The 20,888-nt window shown below is 55.4% G+C and overlaps 2 protein-coding genes across 4 annotated transcripts; both read left to right on the plus strand.

Annotated features, from left to right (window-relative positions):
• Positions 1-136: 136 nt before the first annotated feature.
• On the plus strand, positions 137-12,291 carry WDR81 (WD repeat domain 81). Of its 2 annotated transcripts, none has more exons than XM_063402587.1 (11): positions 137-500; positions 1,298-4,834; positions 5,045-5,152; positions 5,260-5,450; positions 7,222-7,412; positions 7,634-7,799; positions 7,906-8,071; positions 8,360-9,058; positions 9,214-9,359; positions 9,524-9,703; positions 10,597-12,291. In XM_063402587.1, exons 2-11 carry the CDS (start codon positions 1,309-1,311, stop codon positions 10,921-10,923), a joined length of 5,700 nt encoding a protein of 1,899 aa, XP_063258657.1. In that variant the 5' UTR covers positions 137-500; positions 1,298-1,308; the 3' UTR covers positions 10,924-12,291. The 2 variants fall into 2 exon arrangements, with proteins under 2 accessions (XP_063258657.1, XP_063258658.1); XM_063402588.1 differs by having other exon boundaries at positions 1,301-4,834.
• Positions 12,292-13,257: 966 nt separating this feature from the next.
• On the plus strand, positions 13,258-20,832 carry SERPINF2 (serpin family F member 2). Of its 2 annotated transcripts, none has more exons than XM_063402594.1 (9): positions 13,258-13,393; positions 14,438-14,495; positions 15,102-15,158; positions 16,059-16,491; positions 16,783-16,926; positions 17,088-17,291; positions 18,151-18,293; positions 18,876-19,080; positions 19,769-20,832. In XM_063402594.1, exons 1-9 carry the CDS (start codon positions 13,380-13,382, stop codon positions 20,092-20,094), a joined length of 1,584 nt encoding a protein of 527 aa, XP_063258664.1. In that variant the 5' UTR covers positions 13,258-13,379; the 3' UTR covers positions 20,095-20,832. The 2 variants fall into 2 exon arrangements, with proteins under 2 accessions (XP_063258664.1, XP_063258663.1); XM_063402593.1 differs by lacking the exon at positions 13,258-13,393 and adding an exon at positions 13,890-14,001.
• The last annotated feature ends 56 nt before the right edge of the window (positions 20,833-20,888 follow it).

Below are 20,888 nucleotides of genomic sequence, written 5' to 3' on the forward strand. Positions count from 1 at the left end.
GGCTCACGGGAATCAGGGCTGGCAACTCCCATAGCGTGCGGTGCCTCGCGGGGCGAAGGGCGGCAGGGTCCCGGGGCGGCGGGGCTGGACCGTCCCCGCTGCCCCGCGCCGGCTCCCCCGGGCACTCACCTGCCGCCGGTGGGGCCCGCCTGCGGCGGGGGGGGGACCCCTTTAAGACCGGCTGCCTCGTCAGCGCGGCTCGCCCGGCTCCAGCTGACAGCCCGGGGCGCCTCTGACGTCACGGTGACGTCACGCCCGCCGCCGCGTCACGCCCCCATGCGCGGCCCCGCGCCCCGGCCGTGCGCACCCGCCCCGGCCCCCCCGGGCCGCGGCCGCTGGAGGGAGCCCGGGCCCGGCCCCGCGGGGCCCCGGCGGGGAGCGCGGCCCGGCCCCCCCCGCGCACATGGCGGCGCGGCGGCCGCATGTGACCGCCGTCACCTGACCAACATGGCCGGGGCCGCCCCCGCCGCCGCCCGCCGCGGCTGAGCCGCCGCCGCCAGGTAACGCGGGGCCGCCGGGGCGGTGGGGGACCCCACGGGGGGATGAGGGCTCCCCGGACCGGCCCGCGGCGCTCAGCTCGGCTCTGTTGTCCCCCGGCCCGTAGCGAAGGCCCTGAGCAGCCGGGGCCGCCTGGCCGGCCGTGGCCGTGGCTCGGTGCTGGCTCCGTGCTCCGCTCTGTGAGCATCCTCGGTGTCGCTCCCGCGGCTCCGCTCCGGGGCCCTGGGGACTGCAGAGGTCCTTTTGTGTCCCCAGTACGGGGGTTATGCTGCAGAGATCCCATCGTGTGCCCTCTCCAGCTGCGGAGGTGCCGTTGTGTCCCCACCACCAGCCCTGGGGCTGCAGATGTGCCCCTCCACATCCCGTCACGATCCTGTCAGTTCTGGGGACTGTGAATGTCCCATTGTGTCCCTCGAGCATGGGGCCGAAGAGGTGCCATCACGTCCCCCTCCCTGGCTGTGGATGTTCCATTGTGTGTGCCCCCACCAACCCTAGGCCTGTAGAGATCCCATCGTGTCCCTTCCCCCAGCACTTGGATGTGCAGATCCCCATCGTGTCCCCCCGTGGAAGCCCCACCACGTCACCCTGCCTGGCTGCAGAGGTCCCACTGTGTCCCTCACAGCCAGCGCTGGTCCTTTCTCAACCCTCACACACAAGCACAGTGCCCAAGCCCCTCAAAACACCATTTTTTTCCCCCAGGTGCCAATGGGGAAGTGAGACTTGCTGCTCACTGGGGCGGGCAGTGCGGCTCTGCGTCGCTCTACTCGCTCACAGCCCGTCTGGGCCGCCTTTCTCCCAGCAGGACCCAGCATGGAAGGCTTCCTGCGGAGTGTGGAGAAGGACCTGGGCATCGACCGGCGGCAGCTGGCCCCCGAGAGGACCCACGTCACCGCCCTGGTGCCGGCGAAATGGCTGCAGAGCCTCAGGGAGCGCCGGGCGCTGCCGGCGGCCTGCCCGCGGCCCGAGGGGCTGAGCGAGGTGGAGGTCAGGACGTTCCTGCAGCACTCGGTGCAGAAGCTGCCGGCGGGCTGGGCGCGGGTGGAGATCCACGGGCTGCGCAAGGCCCGGCTGCAGTACGCGCTGCGGGCGCAGCCCCCGGAGCAGCGCTGCGGCGGGGACAGCCTGCACGGCTTCATGCGGAGCGTGGCCACCCAGAACTACCACAACCTGTGGGGCCGGGCACACGGGCTGTACGCGCGGCCCTACCGGCGCCCCGACGCGCCGCCCACGGTGCCGGCGCTGGACGCTCTGAGGGCCGCCCTGCACAGAGCCTACGGCTGCCCCGTCCTCCAGGTGGGCAGGAACGCTCCTGGCACGTCCCCTGCCAAGGAGAGCGTGGCCAAAGGGGCGCTCTCGTGCCCCAACGTGCTGCAGGCTGAGGCGCTGCTGGAGTCGGCCGACATGCTGTACATCGTCTACCCCTACGTGCAGTACTGCCTGCATGACGTCGTGACCTTCAGCCCGGCCAAGCTCACCAACAGCCATGCCAAAATCCTCTTCCTCCTCTTCCACGTGCTGCAGGCCATGAGGGCTTGTCACCAAGCAGGTCTGGCTTGTGGGGATTTCTCCCTTCGGGATGTGGCTGTGGATGAGAAGCTGTGCAGTCGGCTGCGTGTGAACTTCAGAGGGTACGAGGGACCGGGGGAGGAGGAGGAGGAGAATCTGGAACAAGAGAGTGAGCAAAGCTCTGTGCAGAGGCAGGAGGTGACATGCAGCGCCTGCCAGAAGGACCTCCGAGACCTGGTGCTGCAGTGGGTGCACGGGCAGGTCAGCAACTTCGACTACCTTATGCGCCTGAACAGCTTGGCTGGGAGGAGAATGGGAGACCCCAATTACCACCCGGTTCTTCCCTGGGTGGTGGACTTCACCACCAAAAACGGCAAGTTCAGGGACCTCAGGAAATCCAAGTTCCGCCTCAACAAGGGGGACAAGCAGCTGGACTTCACCTACGAGATGACCAAGCAGGCATTTGTTGCGGGGGGCTCGAGCGGGGAGCAGCTCCACGTCCCCCATCACATCTCAGACGTTCTCTCAGATATCACCTACTACGTGTACACGGCCCGCAGGACGCCCAAGGCGGTGCTGTGCTGCCACGTGAGGTCCCAGTGGGAGCCCAACGAGTACCCGGCCAGCATGGAGCGCATGCAGAGCTGGACGCCGGACGAGTGCATCCCCGAGTTTTACACAGACCCCTCCATCTTCCGCTCCATCCACCCCGACATGCCCGACCTGGACGTGCCCTCGTGGTGCAGCTCCTACGAGGAGTTCATCGAGGTTCACCGCATGCTGCTGGAGAGCCGGGAGGTCTCCCAGGACCTGCACCACTGGATTGACCTCACCTTCGGCTACAAGCTGCTGGGGAAGGATGCAGTCAAGGAAAAGAACGTCTGCCTCCACTTGGTTGACAACCACACGCATCTGACGACCTATGGGGTGGTGCAGCTCTTTGACCAGCCCCATCCCAGGCGCATGGTGGGGCCTGCCTACCCTCCTGCTGAGGCTCCAGCCATTGCCCGGCCTCTGCTGCAGAACATCCGGGAGACCGTGGTTTTGGAGGACATCCAAGGCCAGGTGACAGATGCAGTCAACGGGCTGGTCCTGGAGGCTACTCCCAGTGAAACCACCTGGTCTGGGGAGAAACCCATCGCTGGTGAGGATGATTTGGAGCAAGGCACGGAAGCCCTGGATTCCATTTCTGCTCCTGGGAGAGGCCCTGAGCAGCCCTGTGGCACTGTGCCTCCAGCACAGCCCTCCACCCTCCCTGCTTATGCCACTGATGGCAAATCCTCGGGGGTCCGACCGCTCCGTCGGAGCAAGGCAGGGGCTGTGGATCAGCTCGACATGAAGATCACACTTCCTGAAGGCTTCAATCCGCTCCAGGCCCTGGAGGAACTGGAGAAATTGGACAATTTCTTGGTGAAAGGCTTAAGCAGCGAGATGCAGCTGATGGAGCAGCCATGGGAAGAGCCGCCCTTGGGTCTCTCAGACCTCTTCCAGAGGGACATGCAAGCCCTGGGCATCCTGGTAGCTGAGATCATATTTGCACCGAGGCTCCGTCCCTCGAAGCCCGACGCGTCCCTGCGGGAGCGGTTCCTGCTGGTGCGGAGCCTCTGCCGCTACCACCCCAAGGAGATCCCGGCCCCGCTGCAGCACGTGCTGCACGTCCTGCTGCAGCTGGGCGTGCCCGTGGAGAAGCTGCTGAAGAGCAGGCTGGGCAAGGGCGCAGTGCAGTTGTTTGAATACGAACCCATCTCCCAGGGCCTCCCCCCGCCCTGTCCCATGCAGCTCCTCAGCCCTTTCAGCTCCATCGTCCCCTTCCCCACGTACTTCCCAGCCCTGCACAAGTTCATTTTCACCTATCAGGCAAAGAAGATCGAGGATGAAGGGCAAGGCCGGGAGCTCGTTTTCCAGCTGTGGCAGCAGCTGGAGGGAATCCTTTCTGAAATCACTCCTGAGGGCCTGGAGATTCTTCTGCCTTTCATATTATCTCTGATGTCCGAGGAAAACACCGCTGTCTACGCAGCGTGGTACCTCTTTGAGCCCATAGCTAAATCCCTGGGGCCCAAGAATGCCAATAAATACCTGCTGAAGCCCCTGATCGGCGCCTACGAGACCCCCTGCTCCCGCCACGGCAGGTTCTACCTGTACACCGACTGCTTTGTGGCCCAGCTGATCGTGCGCCTGGGGCTGCAGCCCTTCCTCCTGAACCTGCTGCCCCACATCCTGCAGATCCTCGTGGGCGTCGAGAGCTCGCGGGAGGAGAGCAAATCCTTCCTGGGCACCGCCGAGGATGATGAGAGCGGAGGGGAGAGCCCCGTGTCCTGTGTGTTTGGGGAGGAGATCAAGATGGACGTGGAGCACAGCTCTGCTGCCCTCGACCTCCTGGACTACACCTCTGGGGTCAGCTTCCACGACCAGGCCTACCTGCCTGAGGGTGAGGACTTCCAGAGTGGCCTCTACGTCGGGGAGTCCCTGCAGCCCCAGGAGCAGGAGTCGCTCAGCCTCGGCCGCCTGAGTGACAAGAGCAGCGCCAGCGAGGTGTCCCTGGGCGAGGACAGACCTGCAGATGGGGACTCCCAGAAGGACAAGAGCAGCTTGAAGTCGATGGACAGCAGCCAGGACCTGAAGCAGAGCGAGGACTCGGAGGAGGAGGAAGAGGAGCACGATGAGGAGGAGCACGAGGACGCCACGGTCGATGCGGAGCTGACGGTGGTCGTGGATGCTGCTGGGGCCTCTGTGGATGTCACCCTGGCTGATGACAGCAGCGAGCCAGAGGATGGGGAGGGAGAGGAGCTGCCAGATCACTCTGATGACAAAGAGCAGACCATACTGCTGGGTAAGACCCTGCCAGGCTGTTGGGCAGAGCCTCGGGACAAGCGGGTCCAGATTTGGGGGTGTTTATGGTCCCAGCTTGGGACCAGTGATGAACCCAGGGTAAGAGGCCAGGGCTGCATGTGGCTCTGAGAGCCAGGGTTGGGGAAGCAGGGGCTGATAGCTGAGCTGTGCTGTGCTGGGCGCTGTCCTTGTGACTGCTGTTGTTTTGCAGACACAGCCTGTAAGATGGTGAGGTGGCTCTCAGCCAAGCTGGGCCCGACTGTCACGTCCCGCTTCATCGCCAGGAACCTGCTCCGGCTGCTCACGTCCTGCTACGTTGGTAATGCCCCTTCCCGGGCTCCCAGGGTGGGCTGTGCCCCCAGTCTGGCTGCTGGTGGCTTGGGTGTGGCTGCTGCTTCAGCTCACGCTGTGCTGTTCTCTGGGCAGGCCCGACCAGGCAGCAGTTTGTACCGAGCAGTGATGAGAACAGTCCCCTGAGTACAGGAAACATCTACCAGAAGCGGCCTGTGCTGGGAGATCAGGTGTCCAGGCCAGTGCTGGCCTGCCTCATGCACGTGGCGTATTTGTATGGAGAGCCTGTCCTCACCTACCAGTACCTGCCCTACATCAGCTATCTGGTCAGTATTGCCTTTTTCTCCTCTCTGTTGGGGCAAGAGCTGTGTCCAGGCACAAAGATGTAAAAATAATAGTCCAGCCTCACCAGGAGCCTTCTGCATAAAAACTGAGCTTGGCTGGGCTCTGTCTGGGCCAGTGTGGGCTGAGCAACTCTGGCTGTGTTGGCTGAGAAGGGCAGGAGAGGCACTTTCACCTCCTGCCACAAGCTCCAGACTGCTCCCAGAAAAGCACATGGCTGTGTTCATACCCCTCTTTCCCTGTCACACCTTGTGAAGGCAGAGAAAAAGCATTTCTCCTGCTTTTCTGTGCCCAAACAGAGCTGGCACAAGGGTGGCATTGTGATAACAGGCAGGAGGAGCAGCTTGTGCTGCTGGGAGATTGCTGGAGTGAGTGTTCACAGAGGTCTGTGTGGGTAGATAGGGGTGAGCTGGGAGGAGACCAACAGGTTTGCAACTGAATAAAAAGCACTGGCAAGGCTCACCAACTTCTCAGCTTGAAGCTCATATCAAGAAGGAAATGTATAATGCAGCTGGTTGAAAAACTTAATTTTTCATTAAAAAGGAAAAAGGTTTTGAATGTTTTAAACAGGCTTATTTTTCATATTGCTCCGTCTTTAGTGGTTGTAAACACTTTGGTTATGTATTCTCATTTAAATGGAAAACTTCAGTAGCTTTCTGATAATTTAAACATAGAGGAAAAGAGGCCACAGCTGTTCATTTAAAGAAAACAAAAAGCCATTGTCAGTTTTTCCAGTGTTGAAGGGGAGATTTTTCAGGGGAAAAAATCCCATTTTTCAGCAAAAAATCATTCTCCACCCAGTTGCAATCATAGTTCCAGCTGTTGTGCTTTGCTTTGCTAAGCTCATTGCTTGGGGGCACGGAGGGGATTAATACCCCTGTGAAACAGCATTTGGCAACCTGATACTGGAACGATGGAACTTGCAGGTCACAAATAGGATAAAGCCAATCCTTCTTGCAGGATTTGGCAGGGTGGCTATTTTGTGAGAGGAAGAGCCTCTGTGATGAGCTGGAAGATGGCAGGTGTACAAGAAATATAGCAGGAACTGGGAATTGTCTGTGGGTTTTGTTATTGGCTCTCTTTTCTTGGGTGTTTGATTTGTCTAGGAGTTAGGAAATAGGACAATCCAGAAAGAAATATTTTAGTGTTGCTGCTGATGTTATTAACTCTTTGGCACTGCCATAACAGCAGCAGTACATTGTCAGCAGAAAAAGGATGTGCAGTTCTGCCTCATGAAATTATTACCAGCTGGATTTCTAGAAATCAGCAGCAAGTTTGCCTGTAATTTGTGCTTGGATATGTCATGCAAGGATTGTTCCTCTGCAGACTGTGGGATGCAGACACTGATTTTTGCTTTTAAATTTTGTGTTTGTAAGAGTTTCCCCTCTCTCTGTGCTGGCAAATGATGTTCTGGGGTGTCCAGGGTGGTTTGGGCCAGCGTGGGGCTGTTGGTCTTGCTGCTGAGCTTCCCACTTGTGGAGATGTTGTACTCTGCAGAGGAAATCTGTGAGCTTGGGGGTGTCATTCCTCATTTTCTCCAGGCTCCTCTCTTGGTGCCTGTCAGTGTTTGGACTCATCCCTTGAGTGCCAGACATGTTTTGCTGTCGAGATTTGGAGCTCAGGTTCCTCTTCCAGGAGCTGTGCCCAGCAGTGCCCTGCTGGGTGCCAGGCTGAGCTCAGGTGACCCCGGGGTCACCTTGGCTGTGTCCTGCTGGGGACGTGGTGGCCCTGGCACTGAAGGAGGCCCTTTCACAGGTGGCACCTGGCGGTGGCTCCGGCGGGGTCCGGCTGAACAGTCGGAAGGAGGCCGGGCTGCTGGCTGCTGTGACGCTGACACAGAAGGTCGTGGTGTGTCTCTCTGACACCACACTGATGGACATCCTCCCCAAGATCAGTCAGGAGGTGCTGCTCCCAGTGCTGGGCTTCCTCACTTCTCCAACTGTCGGGTAAGAGCTGCAGGATTGGCACAAAATCAGGGATTTGGGAATGGTTCTGGGGGTCTTAATGATGCCAGGGCTGGGGGGATGTTTCTGCTCTGACGTGCATCTCCTTGCACTGGTACACTGCTGAAAGCATTCTGAGAACACAGAAAAGGCAGGAAGCATGAGGCAGAGGATGGAAAAAGGGGATATGTGGGGGGCAGGCTGGTCATGGATGTCCTCTTCAGTTTCCCCAGTGGAGCCCAGGCCCGTGTTGTGCTGTGTGTGAAGACAATCAGCCTCATTGCCTTGATCTGCCTGCGGATTGGGCAGGAGATGGTGCAGCAGCACCTGAGTGACACAGTCAGAAACTTCTTCAGGGCGTTCTCGCTGCTGCAGGAGCTGCAGGACCAGGTCAGTGGTGTGGGAGAGGTCCTCCTGCACTTCCCCAGATCCCTGGCTGTGTTTGTGTGGCAAGAGCATCTGATCTTGGGGTTTATCTGACCTTTCTCTTGTCCAGGGGCTGACAGCAGAATCGCTGAGCAGCTGTGAGGTGCCAGTGATGGAGGTGCCCCTTTCAGATGGGAAGCTGCTGGCCCTGGATCCATCCGTGCTGGTGGAGTTACAGAAGGTGTTCAACCCCGAGATGGCCTACATCACCTACATCCCCTTCTCCTGCTTGCTGGGTACGCCTTGGCCACCAGCTCCAGGGATCTATGGGGGAGCTGGGCCTGAACTCCAGGGCAATCACAGCTCACAGGGCTGCTGGGGGAAACCCACAGCTTCTACAGCATGGCTCAGGCTGATTCTTGGGTTGGGAGCCCACTGGATTTCAGGCTGCCTTGGCTGGGAGCAGATGTGGCTGACTTGGGGGATGCTGTGTCCACATCCCTGTGTGTGATGATGGTGATGATGATGATGATGAGGATGGGGACATTGCTTCCCTTGCACCCACGGTGTCTCTGTCTCCTCAGGTGACATTATCAGGACGGTTGTGCCCAACCACTCGCTGGTTGAGAAGCTGGCCAGCCTCCACCTGGAGAACGTGAACCCCCAGAACCTGCAGGCCGTCGGCCTGGAGCAAACACCGAGCATGGCGGGCTCAGAACAGGACCCCCGAGGGGCCGAGCCCTTCTGCAGCCCCCAGGAGGACACCAACTCCGGCACTTTTGGCAGCGTCCTGGTGGGGAACCGCATCCAGGTGCCCGTGGACACGCAGAGGGAGGGTCTGGGCTTGCTCCGCCTCGGTGCTGGCACTGATGGCTTCGTGCCCAGCTCGCCCAGCGAGGAGAACGCCCTGAAGCACGACCTGCCCCGCAGCACCCACATGCTGTGTGGGAACTGGCTGGCCTACTGGCAGTACGAGATCGGCGTGAGCCAGCACGAGCCCCGCTTCCACTTCCACCAGATCAAGCTGCAGAGCTTCTCAGGGCATTCCGGGGCCATCAAGTGCGTGGCGCCGCTGGGCAGCGAGGATTTCTTCCTGAGTGGCAGCAAGGACAAGACGGTGCGGCTGTGGCCGCTGTACAACTACGGGGACGGCACCAGCGAGGTGCCCCCGCGCTTCACCTACACCGAGCACAAGAAGTCTGTGTTCTACGTGAGCCAGCTGGAGGCACCGCAGCACGTGGTGAGCTGCGACGGCACCGTGCACATCTGGGACCAGTTCACGGGTGAGAAGGGGAAGGGTGAGGAGCTGGAGTGAGCTGGTTCAGCCCTTACGGGCAGGGGCTGCGCTGGGTTTGGATGGCTCCTGTTAAAAACCAGCACAGGGCTGGAGATTTCCTGTGTGGCTTGTCCTGCCACAATAGCTGTCGTCTTTTCACAGGCAAACTTCTGCGGACTTTTGATGAGTTAGACAGCAAAGTCCCCATCACAGCTGTGACCACCATGCCACCTCCCTATCACAGCATCTCTGTGGCCAGTGCAGACTCCGTGCTGAGGTTCATCGACCACAGGAAGCCGGGACTGCAGGTAGGGATGTGGTGCTCTGTGAGTCACCTTCCTCCAGCCTTGTGCTTAATGATGGGATCACAGCTGGCCCAAAGCCAGCTCTGGTGGCTGTGTGGAAACCAGCTTGTCCCTTAAATGCCAGCTCCCCTGAGCTTCACCCCTGAGCTGGACTGTCTCTCTTGCAGCACGAGTTCCGCCTGGCCAGCGGCGTCAGCGCGGGGCTCATCCGCTGCCTGGCTGTGAGCCCCAGCGGCCGCAGTGTCATGGCCGGCTTCTCCTCCGGCTTCATCGTGCTGCTGGACACCAGGACGGGGCTCATCATGCGGGGCTGGCCCGCCCACGAGGGAGACATCCTGCAGATCAAGGTGAGAGGCTCAGCTGGCATCAGGGTGGGGCCTCACCAATGCTCTGAGGCTGTGTGGAGCAGCCTTCCTTCAGGGTTTGTGTGCTCCATCCTTGCTCCACCCCTTGCAGTGTCCCTAAGAGGCTGCCTGGGCTCTCCTGTCCCGTGGTTAGTGCTGCTGCCAGCTGTTCTTGGTCCAACTCGTGCTGCCTGAGTTGAGCCCTCCTGGGTTTCAATCCCTGCCAGGCAGGTCTGCAGCAGGGGCAGGGAGGAGTTGTGGCTCCTGTGAAGGAGCAAATGTGTTGCTTTCTCCACGGGGCTCTCGCCTTCCCTGGGAGAGTGTTGCTCTAATGAGTAACTCTTGTCCATATTTACCCACCCCAGGGAGCAGTGCTGGGTCTCCAGTGTCCTCGACCCAAACATGGGTTAAACAAAGTTCAGCAGTGTGGCTTGTTTACCCTCTCACTAGCTCTGCTAATAAGCAGCTCCAGGCTTCTCCTACCCTCAGCAGTATTTTCAGCTTTGAGAAAGCCTCCCAGTTCCTTCTCCTGGGAAGGAAAGTAGTTTGACAGGTGATTTAGTGGAGAGGGAGACTGCATGGTAATCCCTGTACCCGCTGTAGTAGTGACAGATGATGAATGAGTTGTGTTGGGTGTCAGGGTGTTGTTGAGAAGAGGCCCAGCCCATCTCTTGGAGGGGATTGCCAGCTACCAGAGCATCCTTTGATTTGCAGTGTTCACCCAAGGCCTTGCTAACATGCTCAGTACCATCAGCTGCTTAGAAATGGCTCAGACTGTCCTGAGGGATTGCACTGTGGCCATTGGATCACTGGCAGCCACCTGCTGCTCCCATGTGCAGCACCAGATTGTGAGTTTTTACAGAAACATCGGTTCACTGGCCTTTCCTTTCCTGCAGGCTGCAGAGGGCAATGTGCTAATCAGCTCCTCTTCAGATCATTCCCTGACTGTCTGGAAGGAGCTGGAGCAGAAACCTCTGCAGCACTACAAATCTGCCTCCGAGCCCATCCACGCGTTCGACCTCTACGGTAACGAAGTGGTCACCGGCACTGTGGCCAACAAGATCGGGGTCTACTCCATGCTGGAGTCCTCAGCCCTGCCCACCAGCACCACCAAGCTGAGCTCAGAGAACTTTCGGGGTACACTGACCAGCCTGGCAGTGCTGCCCACAAAGTGCCACCTCCTGCTGGGCTCGGACAACGGCGTCATCCGGCTCCTGGCGTAGTGACCCCGGCCTGGCAGCCTGTGGCTGTCCCACAGTGCTGAGCTGGAGCTGGAAGCCAGCAGCGTGGCTTTTGGAGGAGGCAGAGTCAGATGTTTCTGAGCAGAGGATGCAGGGGGAGGTGTAGTTGTTATGTCTCTAACCTCCTTCTGTATCTTGAAAAAGAAAAAAAAAAAGCCATAACTGAGAAACCTCCGCTGCTGCTGGGAGAGATATTGGGCGTTGTAGGTCACTGTCACCCCTGCAGAGAGGCCTGGAGCTTTCCTAACCGTGTGTGCCTGATCCCCAGGGGACTGTGAGCTGCCCTCCAGAGTAATAGGGACCACAGGTACCCTTCCCCCTTCAGTTAAAGGGTAAGAGGTGCCTCTTGACAAAACACAACAGTTTAGCTACTGCCACCTGCACTTCCCCTTCCTCTCCTGAAGCACTGAACAGCCCCACTGGGATGGCAGGAGCTGGGCCTGGGAGCTGCTGCCTTTGGAGCTGCATCTCCTCCTCCTGTGGCTGGTGCTGGAGGCCCAGAGGAGGTGCTCTGTGAACTTTAGGTTCTGCCAGCTGAGTTAGAGCCTGCATGGGAGGAGGAGAGGTTCACCAGAGCCCTTCTGCTGCCTTGCTGGCTCCAGGGCAAGAACTGGAATGGAAGCCAGCCAAGGTACAAACCCCATCTGCTCTGCCAGTTCCTGTAGGAATAGGCTGCTGCAGATTGGGGTGGGAATGTGACTCTCTAAGGAGGCCAGAACTAGATGCTTCCACAGGGATTTTGGTTTCTGGAGCAGTGGGGTAGGGCTGTTGTTGGTTCCTGCCCCAGCATCCTGTGATGATGTAAGGGGTGAGGAATGCCATGCGTGCTATGCACTGGCAGTGATCCTCAATAAATCCTTCTAATCCTCCCCTTCGTGCTGGTCAGGCTCCTGGGGAAGACAGGACAGCAAAAAGGTGCTCAGTTTTGTGCCCTCCTGCCCTTGTAGGGTGAGAGGCAGGAGGCAAGAATCCAGCATGGTCTCTCTTTGGCCTTTCCTTTGGGGCAGCATTGTCTGTTCCCACCCCAAGGGCACAGAGGGTGCTCTTTGCCCCACCAGTAGGAGCAGCTTCCTCCCTTCTCTTGCAGCCCTTTTCCCACCCATCCTTCAGCCTAGCCAGAGCCAGTATCAGGGGAGCAGGAAGCTCTTCCCTTGGGCAGAGGAGGAGCCTGCTGGGGTTGTCCTGCGAGGGGAAAGGGCTTCCATCCAGCTGCAGCTGGGGAGGTGAGTGGTTGGCCAGTGCTGTCCTTCCCTACCCAAGGGGAGCTCTCTCAGTCCCGTGTTGCCTATTAACCATTTGCAATAGATGTAAATATTTACTTCTAATAAACTCTTTGAAAGAGCTGCAGAACCGTGTGTGTGTGTGGAAGCTCTGTGCTGGAGGGGCTGGGTGTGCTGTCTGCAGCTCTCCTGCTGCTCAGCCAAAGTGACACCTCCTCCTTCAGGCTCCTTTTGTGTTTTTGGGAACCCTGGATGTAGGATAGGACTCTGCTGCAGAGGATTTGCTTTCCAAGGGGAATTAGCTCCCTGTGTTGCAGCAGCACGTCCCAAATGTGGTTGCAGAACTCAGATCTGTCACCCACTGTCTGGGGTGAGCTTGGGAACCAAGAGTTCCTGCACGGATTGGATGAGTGGAGGATGCTGTTGGTGCTCCCTGCTAGTCCTCAGTGACTCCTCTCCCACTGAGGCCACAGGCAGAGGCAGGAAGGATCACCATCACTTCTGCATACGGCACAAATCCACCCAGGGCAGGCCTGCTGGAGTTCTGCCCGTCCCCAAGACTTTTCCTCCGTGCCCCAAGCAGTGTGTGCCTGCCCTGGACACTGGGACCAGCTGCCCTGGGAGAGCTCTGGAGCGTGCTGTGCCCCAGGGGAGGGACCAGCTGCTCCTGGCTCAGCCCAGCCTGGCCATAGAGCCTGCTGTGTGCAGCCACGGCGCCCTGGGCACCTGCCCTGTGTCACACCAGTGCCTCACACTGAGTGCAGCAGCAGCAGCTCCAGGAGGGAAGAGCTGGGGGTTTCAGCAAAGCAAATTCCCAAACCAGAGAGCCCTGTGGCAATAAACACTGAGCCCTGCGTTTTCTCTGAAGTTTATGGATAAAAGAGAATATTCCTAGCACGGGGAGGGTATGCAGAGTGGAGCCACTTGCAAATTACTTCTGCTGCTGGGAGTTTTGGATCTGGTAAACTTAGTGTTAAGGTTGTCTTGAAGGTACAGCAGCCCAAAAGTGTGTCCCCGTCTCCAAATGCACCACAAATTCATTATTCTCCCCCAAACAAATGTTTAACCGGATGCTGTAGGTCAATATTTGCCTGCCAAATTCCCAAACAGGGGGTGGTGCCGAAGGTCGCTGCGGGGAGGGGGGGCTGGACAAGAGCTGTGTGTGCCCCAAGCAGAGCTGCTGGACAGGCTAAAGCAGGTGCCAGCTCCAACGTGGACATGAACAGCCTCAGGTAAGGGACAAATCAAAGGATTTGATAGAAATGAGGGCTCCTTCAGTGGTCCTCAGGGACAGAGGGGTGAATTTGGCAGAGGATTAAAGGATGGGCACTACCAGGGGAGGAAAAGGGGTATTTGGGGTTGTATGTGACTGCAGGATTTGGAGTGAAGGAAGCGGGGGAGTGAAATGGCCTCAAGTTATCTTCTGCCAGTGGGATCTCAGCCCAGCGGTTCTGGGTGAAGTAAGGACTGCTTGGAGAGTGAAAACAGCCCCAGGAATTAAATGTGGACGCCACGCGGGGGGCTGGGTTTTGGCGTGGAGGTTTTATGAGAAGGAGAAAGTATTTTATTTCTGTCTGAAAGGGAAAAGCGGCTGGGTGAAGGGTTGGCCAGGGAATGGGTGGGGTTTTGTCCGTGACCCTGGAAGCCCTGCTCCCACTGTCCCACGCTGGAACTCCGGAGCACGCAGGTGGGAGAGGCGGGGTTTGCCAGCAAAGGGGCAAGATGAGTGCTGGGAAGGGGAGGACTCCCCCTTCCAGGTCACAATGCTGGGAAACTGCTCTGGTATTGCACTTCCCACCTGCAAATTCCCTCCCAGACAGCACTTGCTGAGCACTTGCAGGTCAGTAGCCCTTCTCCCAAGAGGCTGGGGCACAGCTGAGGATGCTGTGCCTGTATCTAGATGGTTTCCATGGGAAAGGAGCAGAAAGGCTCTTGTCTCCTTCCAGAGGCACAGTGTGTGCAGCACTGATTAGGGAAATACCATTTGCAGTCCAGAGAAACCAGGGCAGCAGGGTCAGACAGGCAGGATCCAAGCAGAGCCTGGCTGTGTCTACAGCTCCACTGCGGGCCCCTGCTCCTCTCTGATTTCCCTGCCTTGGCACCCGACCCAGGAGCCCTGTGTTGTTTCTTTGCAGCATTGTTCATCTCCCTATTGCTTTCCATGAGCTCCTGTGCCAACCTGTTTGGCCAGGTTGATAATTTTCTCCCTGTAGACCTGAATAGGCTGAGCTCGCAGCTGGAAATAACTCCTCTCTGGGCTGGTCCTTCTGTTCCAGGAAAATGGGGTTCCTCTGGGGGCTGCTCTGCCTGGCTGCTCTGCACAGCCTCCCAAGGGTAAGTTGCTATTCCAGCAAAGAGCAAGGGAAGTGTGGTGGCTCCCTGAGCCAGACCATGGGGCAAATACCACCCAGAGAAGCCCCAGAAGGCAGATAGGTGCTGGACACTGCTGGGGGGGGCTTCACCAGCAAGGTTTCTACTCTTTTATCCAGCTAAAATAGTTGTGGATGTTCTTACTATTTGTATTTATGTAGAAACTTTTCTTTTGGAACTTGACCTCAACTGTATTTAGTGACCGTGACCTTCAGGAGTTAACAGGAGGCTTTTGAAAAGCAGGTTTTTTCCTCCCCCCCTCACTTTTAAATCTGGATCCCTGTCAGAACTGAGATTGCAAAACCCCACTGCTCACTCTCAAAATGAACTATTATTTTGTGCCAGACTGGCCTGACCCCTTTCTAAACAAATCCAATATTTGCAGCTGCTCCTCACTTCCACCTCCCCATGTCAGACCCCACTGCCCCTGGGTCTGCATCCCAAATTCCTGCTCGTGCTGTTGCCTTGTGGGGACTGCTACAGCCAGGATTGCAGTGGGATCAGGGAAGGCAAACTCTGGAAGTTCAGAGGGACCTGACCTTGTTTCTTTGTTGATTTTTTCCCCCACAGCTGGCACATGCCATTGACCAGCAGCGTCTCTTCCTGGACAAAGATGGGAAGATGAGGGTAAGCACTGACGGGTTCCACCCAAGGTCTGCTGTGGGATTTGCAGTTTTTCCTGAGAAAAGATGAGTCCAGGCAGTGCCAGTGCCAGGAGAAATCCATCTTTCTGCAGGCTTTACTCCCAGCTGCTGCTCCTTCAAGTTGGAAGCTCCACCCTAAATAACTGGGCAGGGTATGGAGTTAACATCAGTGCTGGTGTGTACAGGGGCTGACAGGAGGATGATTTAAATTCTGATTGAAAGGGAAAGGTGAGGGAAAGCACCAGCTGTGAGGATGACAGGGAGAAAGACCCATAGCTGATCCAACCCACTGAGCCTGTGATGGTTCAGACCATGTAAATGTGATGAGAGTGGTGGTGGCAGTTCTAAAGGCTAAGGCTTAGAAGAGTGGAAAATGAGGACATTTAGAGAGAAGAAGGATGGGATAGAATACACAGGTCAAGAAAACACAGATGCCTGGAGGAGGAATTGAGCCAAACTGGATCAGGGCTGTGACAGCAGCAGAAGGGGCTGAGCAGTGTGAGACAGGTGGGCACTGCTAAAATGTGTGAGGGGAGGAGATGAAATGAAGGCTGAGGATGATGGAGCTGTAAATGCTGGAGGCACAGGACGTGTGCTGAGCTGGTGGTGGGTCTTGCCCCCAAGCTTTCCTGAGAGCAAGTGGAGGAGGAACCACTGCCAGACCCTCACTGGGTCCATTTTCACATACAAGACCTTCAGTTTTCCAAAGCCATTCCCTTAAATCATTATCCTCATGGTCAAAGGGAAACTGAAGCAAAACCACCACCAGAGCAGAGGAGTCCAGCTCTGTCCAGGGTTCTCAGCCCATTTAGGAGTGCAGTGAAAGCCCAGGAGGGTGTCTCTGTGCTCTTGCTTTCCCAGTGCTATCCTTGTTTCTCCCCAGGATGTGAAAAGTGCTGGAATTGCACAGTCGGATTTGCTGGGAGCCATCCCAGCAAAAGGGATAGCCAACCTGCCAAAAGGAGAGCTGGTAGAATTTACTTATGACAGCTTCCAGGAGAATGATGGAGCCATGTCACCCTTCACCACCACCCTGCCAGACACAAGGGAAGATTGGAACTCAGAAGATGAAGCTGTAGCTGGGGCTGGGGGTTGTCGTGGGAAGAAATCACCTGGGGGAAATGCCTCTTCTGAAGAGGAGGGAGAGGCTGGAGATAAAAGCTGTGAGATGACTTGGAAGAAGAGCCAGAGGCTGGCAGATGGCTTGATGAGATTCAGCATTGATCTCCTGAGAGAGGTGCAGCTGGAGTCCAACAGAACCAACGTAATCCTGTCCCCCCTCAGCATCGCCCTCGCCCTGTCTCACCTGGCACTGGGTAATTCTTAGTGGCAAAACCACCATTCCCTGCCCTTCCCTGTTTCCTCTCCCAGAGAAACGAGCAACCAGTGTGCAAGATGCAAATGAAATACAGTCCCTTCCACTTATCCTTGCTCCTGCAGCTTTAATTAGGCATGATTACAATTGAAGCTGCCCTCTGAGGCTCCGACTCTCAGATTTCTCCAGCCTCTTTTGTGAGGCACAGCGTGTTTCTAACAAGAGGCAGCCAGAGTAACATCCCTGTTTTCCACTCTGTGAGCATGAGACCTAACAGGAATTTGATTTCTAGGAGCAGCAAATCAGACAGAGAAGCATTTGCTGGAGGTGATGCACCTGGAGTCAGTGCCCTGCCTCCACCACATGCTGGGCACCCTTCGCAGGAGGCTCACAGGGTCCACCCTCAGCCTCGGGTCACGTCTGTACCTGCAGAAAGGTGAGAGGTGGCTCAAGGAGGGCTGGACTGGTGTAGGATAAACCTCCCAGTCACAGGGAGTGATGGAAGCACAGGATACATCAAATTCCCCTGTTCCCTCCTCTTGGGGAGCGTCACATCACGCTGAGCAAACCTTTTCCATCATTCCTCCCCTTTGCCAGGGTTTGAGGTGAAAGAGAAGTTCCTGGAGGATTCAGAGAAATTCTATGGAGCAAAGCCCATGACCCTTTCTGGGATCAGCCAGGATGACCTCGTGGCCATAAACAACTGGGTAAAGGAAGCCACCCATGGGCAAATTCCCTCCTTCCTCCAGCAGCTCCCTGAGAACACAGTGATGCTCCTGCTCAATGCCATCTATTTCCACGGTGAGCTCCACAGGCCTTCCTTATTTTTTCAAGAGGAAACAGTTACAACTCCAGTTTTCTGCAAGCCCTGTAGCTGAACAGCATCTCCTCTCCTTGCTTCCTGCTAGGCAATCTGCTTGTTCCTGTGCATCTGCTGTTCCTCTTGCTTAGATTTCTTTACAGTAATGATTCCCAACTGCTTCACATGAGCTAAAAATGTTACTTGACAGCAGAGCCAGGACACAGCAGTATCTTTGGGACCTGCAGTTATCTTTGCCTCCTGGTTCAGGATCCCAGGCAGTGGCACATCCCTGCTCATCTACTCAGTGATCTTAAAGGTCTTTTCTAACCTAAATGATGAACCAGGTCATTTGTAGCTCACTGCTCACCCACCACAGAGCTCAGAAGCAGTTTCTGTGGATTTCTCTCTGACTACAGCACAGTGGTTGGCCACATCTTCCTTTTTTAATTCCCTGAGGGCTGTGCACAGACCAAACACTTCCAGTGTAAATCTACAAACGTTTTACCTCGGTCTTGGAGCAGTGTTTCCCCCTCTGCAGCACAGAGGCAATACTCCCCATTTTTCAAAGCACAAACATAGTTTCTTTTATCTCCATAGCCTTCAGTAGTCTCCCACGCTGAGGCATGAGGATTAATCTGTGTTCTTTTTGTTATTCCATAGTTTCTCTCTGGATGATAAGAGTTTCCTGCTGTTAGGGCTCTTCCAACCTTGGTACTGACTTCTCTTTGCTGTATTTTCACTTCCCTGGTCACTATTTGCCTTGTTAGAGAACTCAAGATAGGAGGAGTGTCAGCTCAGCAGTTTCTGGTTTTCTACCCAAATTTAACTTCATCACTTTCAAAACTTTTATTTTTACAGGGTTTTGGAGGAATAAGTTTAATGCAAGCTTCACTGGGCCTGATGTATTCCACCTTGACAATGAGTATGTGGTCCCAGTTGAGATGATGAAAGCCCACCAGTACCCCCTGAGCTGGTTTACACTGGAGTCCCAGGATATTCAGGTAGGGATCTCTCAGGAGCACTGCAAATTTTCATTGGAATTTCCTCTTGCTGTGGTATTTTACTAACTGCAAGCATTCTCTCCAAAAAAACAAACTTTTTTTTTTTTTTTTAACAGGCCTAGCACGCAAAAATTTAATAATCTTTGTCCTTGCTTCCAGCAAGAATGTTGAATCTTCACTTTTAATCTCTAGGAAAAACCACAAAGAGATATTCTGACTAACTGGGAATTAATATAGTTTTAAACCCCTGAGTTAAAGATAAAGGAGGAAATATGGAAAGGAATTCCCTCGGACAATGTGCTCTTGGAGTTTTTAAGAATCCAGAGTGGGCCAAGCTTGTGCATGTGGGCTTTCACTCTGCCATGTGCTCAATCTTTACCAGCCAGTGGCTAATACTAAAATCTAAACCTGTTATTCCAACAAATTCTCCTCTGGAGAAATCAGATCCCTCCTTCTCACCAGGCTGTTTTCATCCGAGAGCAAGAGTGGCCCTGAAGACCAATTAGAAAAAGACTAAAAGCATCACTTTCTGGACTTCTCTTCCTTTTCCCTAAATTCTTCTCTGGTTGGTTTTATTCCCAGGTGGCCAAGTTTCCCTTTAAGAGTAATGTGAGTTTTGTGGTCATCGTACCAAACCAGAACACCCGGAACACCTCTCACGTGCTGGAGAACTTCCCTTACAAAGAACTCTGCAGGCTTTTCCCCAGAGAGGTGCCCACCACAGTGAAGATCCCCAAAATAAAGCTGGACTACCAGCTGGAACTCAACCACGTTCTCAGCCAAATGGGTAAGGCCTCTAGCAGGGTTTGCAGGGAACAAGAGGAGCTGATCAATCTGTTCACTGACACCAAAAGCTGCCACCCTTGTTTCTAAAGCTGTGCCTCACAGCTTGCTCCAGAACTCCAAACTCTCCCAGCTCCTCTTCCTCTCCTCCTCCTTACTCCTTGTTTGCCTGGCACCAAATGTTTTGCTCCAACAAGATGATACTACAGAGAAGGGAGCGTTCACAGCTTCTCACAGTATTTACAAGTTCTTCCTATTGTAGCCAAGACCAACTTCTCCCATGCATCAATCTTGCTCTCTTACTTTGGCATTTAATTCAGTGTCCAGGACATGGAACTTGCCAACAGAGAAAATGCAGATCACAAAACCTGGAGCTGAAATAACACGCCAGGTGCTGCCCTTCCAGATGAGAACAATTTAAGAGTTCACTTTGTTTTGCAAAGAATTGTTTAAAAATATAACCTCTGTAGAAGTGTTTCCAGCCTAGCTAGAAACAGTCTTCAGACTTGCTGCTGCTTTTTAAGGATGACTTCAAGTTCTTACACTACTATTCTTAAAGAGGTGGAATTTTTGTTTCTCTTGCCTGTCAGTCCTCCATGGTGGGAAGCACATGGAGCAACAGATCAGGGAATTGCTTTCTTCAGACAGCTTTGAGAAACTCGTGGCACCAACTTGGTCTCATTTCTCTGCAGGCCTCCAGGAGCTGTTCACAAACCCAAATCTCCAGAAGATCACAGAGGAGCCTCTCTTTGTGTCCAGTGTACAGCACCAGGCCACCCTGGAGCTTAAAGAAGACGGGGTGGAAGCGTCTGCTGCCACCAGTGTCGTGCTGTCACGCTCAGGCTCTGCCTTCAGCCTCGACAGGCCCTTTGTCTTCATCATCTTTGAGGATGAAACAGGGATCCCACTTTTTATTGGCAGTGTCCAGAACCCCAGCCCAGATGCTGTTCCCCAGATCCAAGAGCCACAGGACTCACGTGAAGCCAGAGGCACCAACAAGCACCGCGTGCCCAAATAACAGAGGGCAGAGCCTGAGTGTTCTGGGACTCCTGCCTGAGCCTCTGGACCAGCTGAGAGAGGCCTCCTGCCCCTCTGAGGCCACAGGGGGGCAATTCCTTGCTGTTTTCCCTTACAGATCCCTAGAGACCAGTCCAGGGACAGCCCATTCCAGCCCTGACAAGCTTCTCCAGGCTGAGGCTCCCCTTTGTTGAACCTGAAAAGCTTGTTCTGCCTGGATTTTCCCTTCCAGGGCTCTCAGTCATGGAAGGGAGACTTTCTTGTCCCCAGACTGTTATTAGAGTCTTCATTAAGATCTTATTAGAGTCCCCTGTAGCCTGGAATCATCATTAGCATCTGGCAGCTTGGACATCAGCCAGGGCTGTACTAACGTGGCTCTTCCTTCCGCAGTTCCTGGGAACACGAATCCCTCAGTGTTCCTCTGAAAACCATCTGTGCCCACCTAGACAACGACCTCCAGAGCAACTGGACTAGAAACCAGTTGCCTTCTCTAGGATGAGTCACAGCCACTTCCAGGCATGGGTTCTTTTCAAAGATTCCCTTTTCCCACTCCTTGGCTATTTGGATCTGATGTAGGAGGCTCTGCAGTAGGAAACCCCTCCCTTTGGATCCTTCTCTCCAGCCCTTCCTCTAGAGGCTGGGTAATGGTAGATTTTTTTCAAGGCATATTTTATAGTGTTTTTTAGTAATTTTTATGTTGGCAGAATAATAAAGATTAAAGCAGAACATATTTGCTGAAGGTGTTGCATTGAAGGACCCAACAGAGAAAGGAAAAAGGCACAAAAATTTAGTAAT

The sequence above is a fragment of the Prinia subflava genome, chromosome 8 (genome assembly GCF_021018805.1).
Source record: "Prinia subflava isolate CZ2003 ecotype Zambia chromosome 8, Cam_Psub_1.2, whole genome shotgun sequence".
Classification (NCBI taxonomy): domain Eukaryota; kingdom Metazoa; phylum Chordata; class Aves; order Passeriformes; family Cisticolidae; genus Prinia; species Prinia subflava.

What these genes read in the sequence shown, in the direction of transcription:
- WDR81 (XM_063402587.1), top strand. Translation starts at nt 1,309, where the DNA reads ATGGAAGGCTTCCTGCGGAGTGTGGAGAAGGACCTGGGCATCGACCGG. An exon ending in GCTCACGTCCTGCTACGTTG is followed by an intron (nt 5,153 to 5,259) that starts GTAATGCCCCTT and finishes TTCTCTGGGCAG; the next exon opens with GCCCGACCAGGCAGCAGTTT. An exon ending in GAGACATCCTGCAGATCAAG is followed by an intron (nt 9,704 to 10,596) that starts GTGAGAGGCTCA and finishes CCTTTCCTGCAG; the next exon opens with GCTGCAGAGGGCAATGTGCT.
- SERPINF2 (XM_063402593.1), top strand. Translation starts at nt 13,925, where the DNA reads ATGCTGGGAAACTGCTCTGGTATTGCACTTCCCACCTGCAAATTCCCT. An exon ending in ACAAAGATGGGAAGATGAGG is followed by an intron (nt 15,159 to 16,058) that starts GTAAGCACTGAC and finishes GTTTCTCCCCAG; the next exon opens with GATGTGAAAAGTGCTGGAAT. An exon ending in CCTGTCTCACCTGGCACTGG is followed by an intron (nt 16,492 to 16,782) that starts GTAATTCTTAGT and finishes TTTGATTTCTAG; the next exon opens with GAGCAGCAAATCAGACAGAG.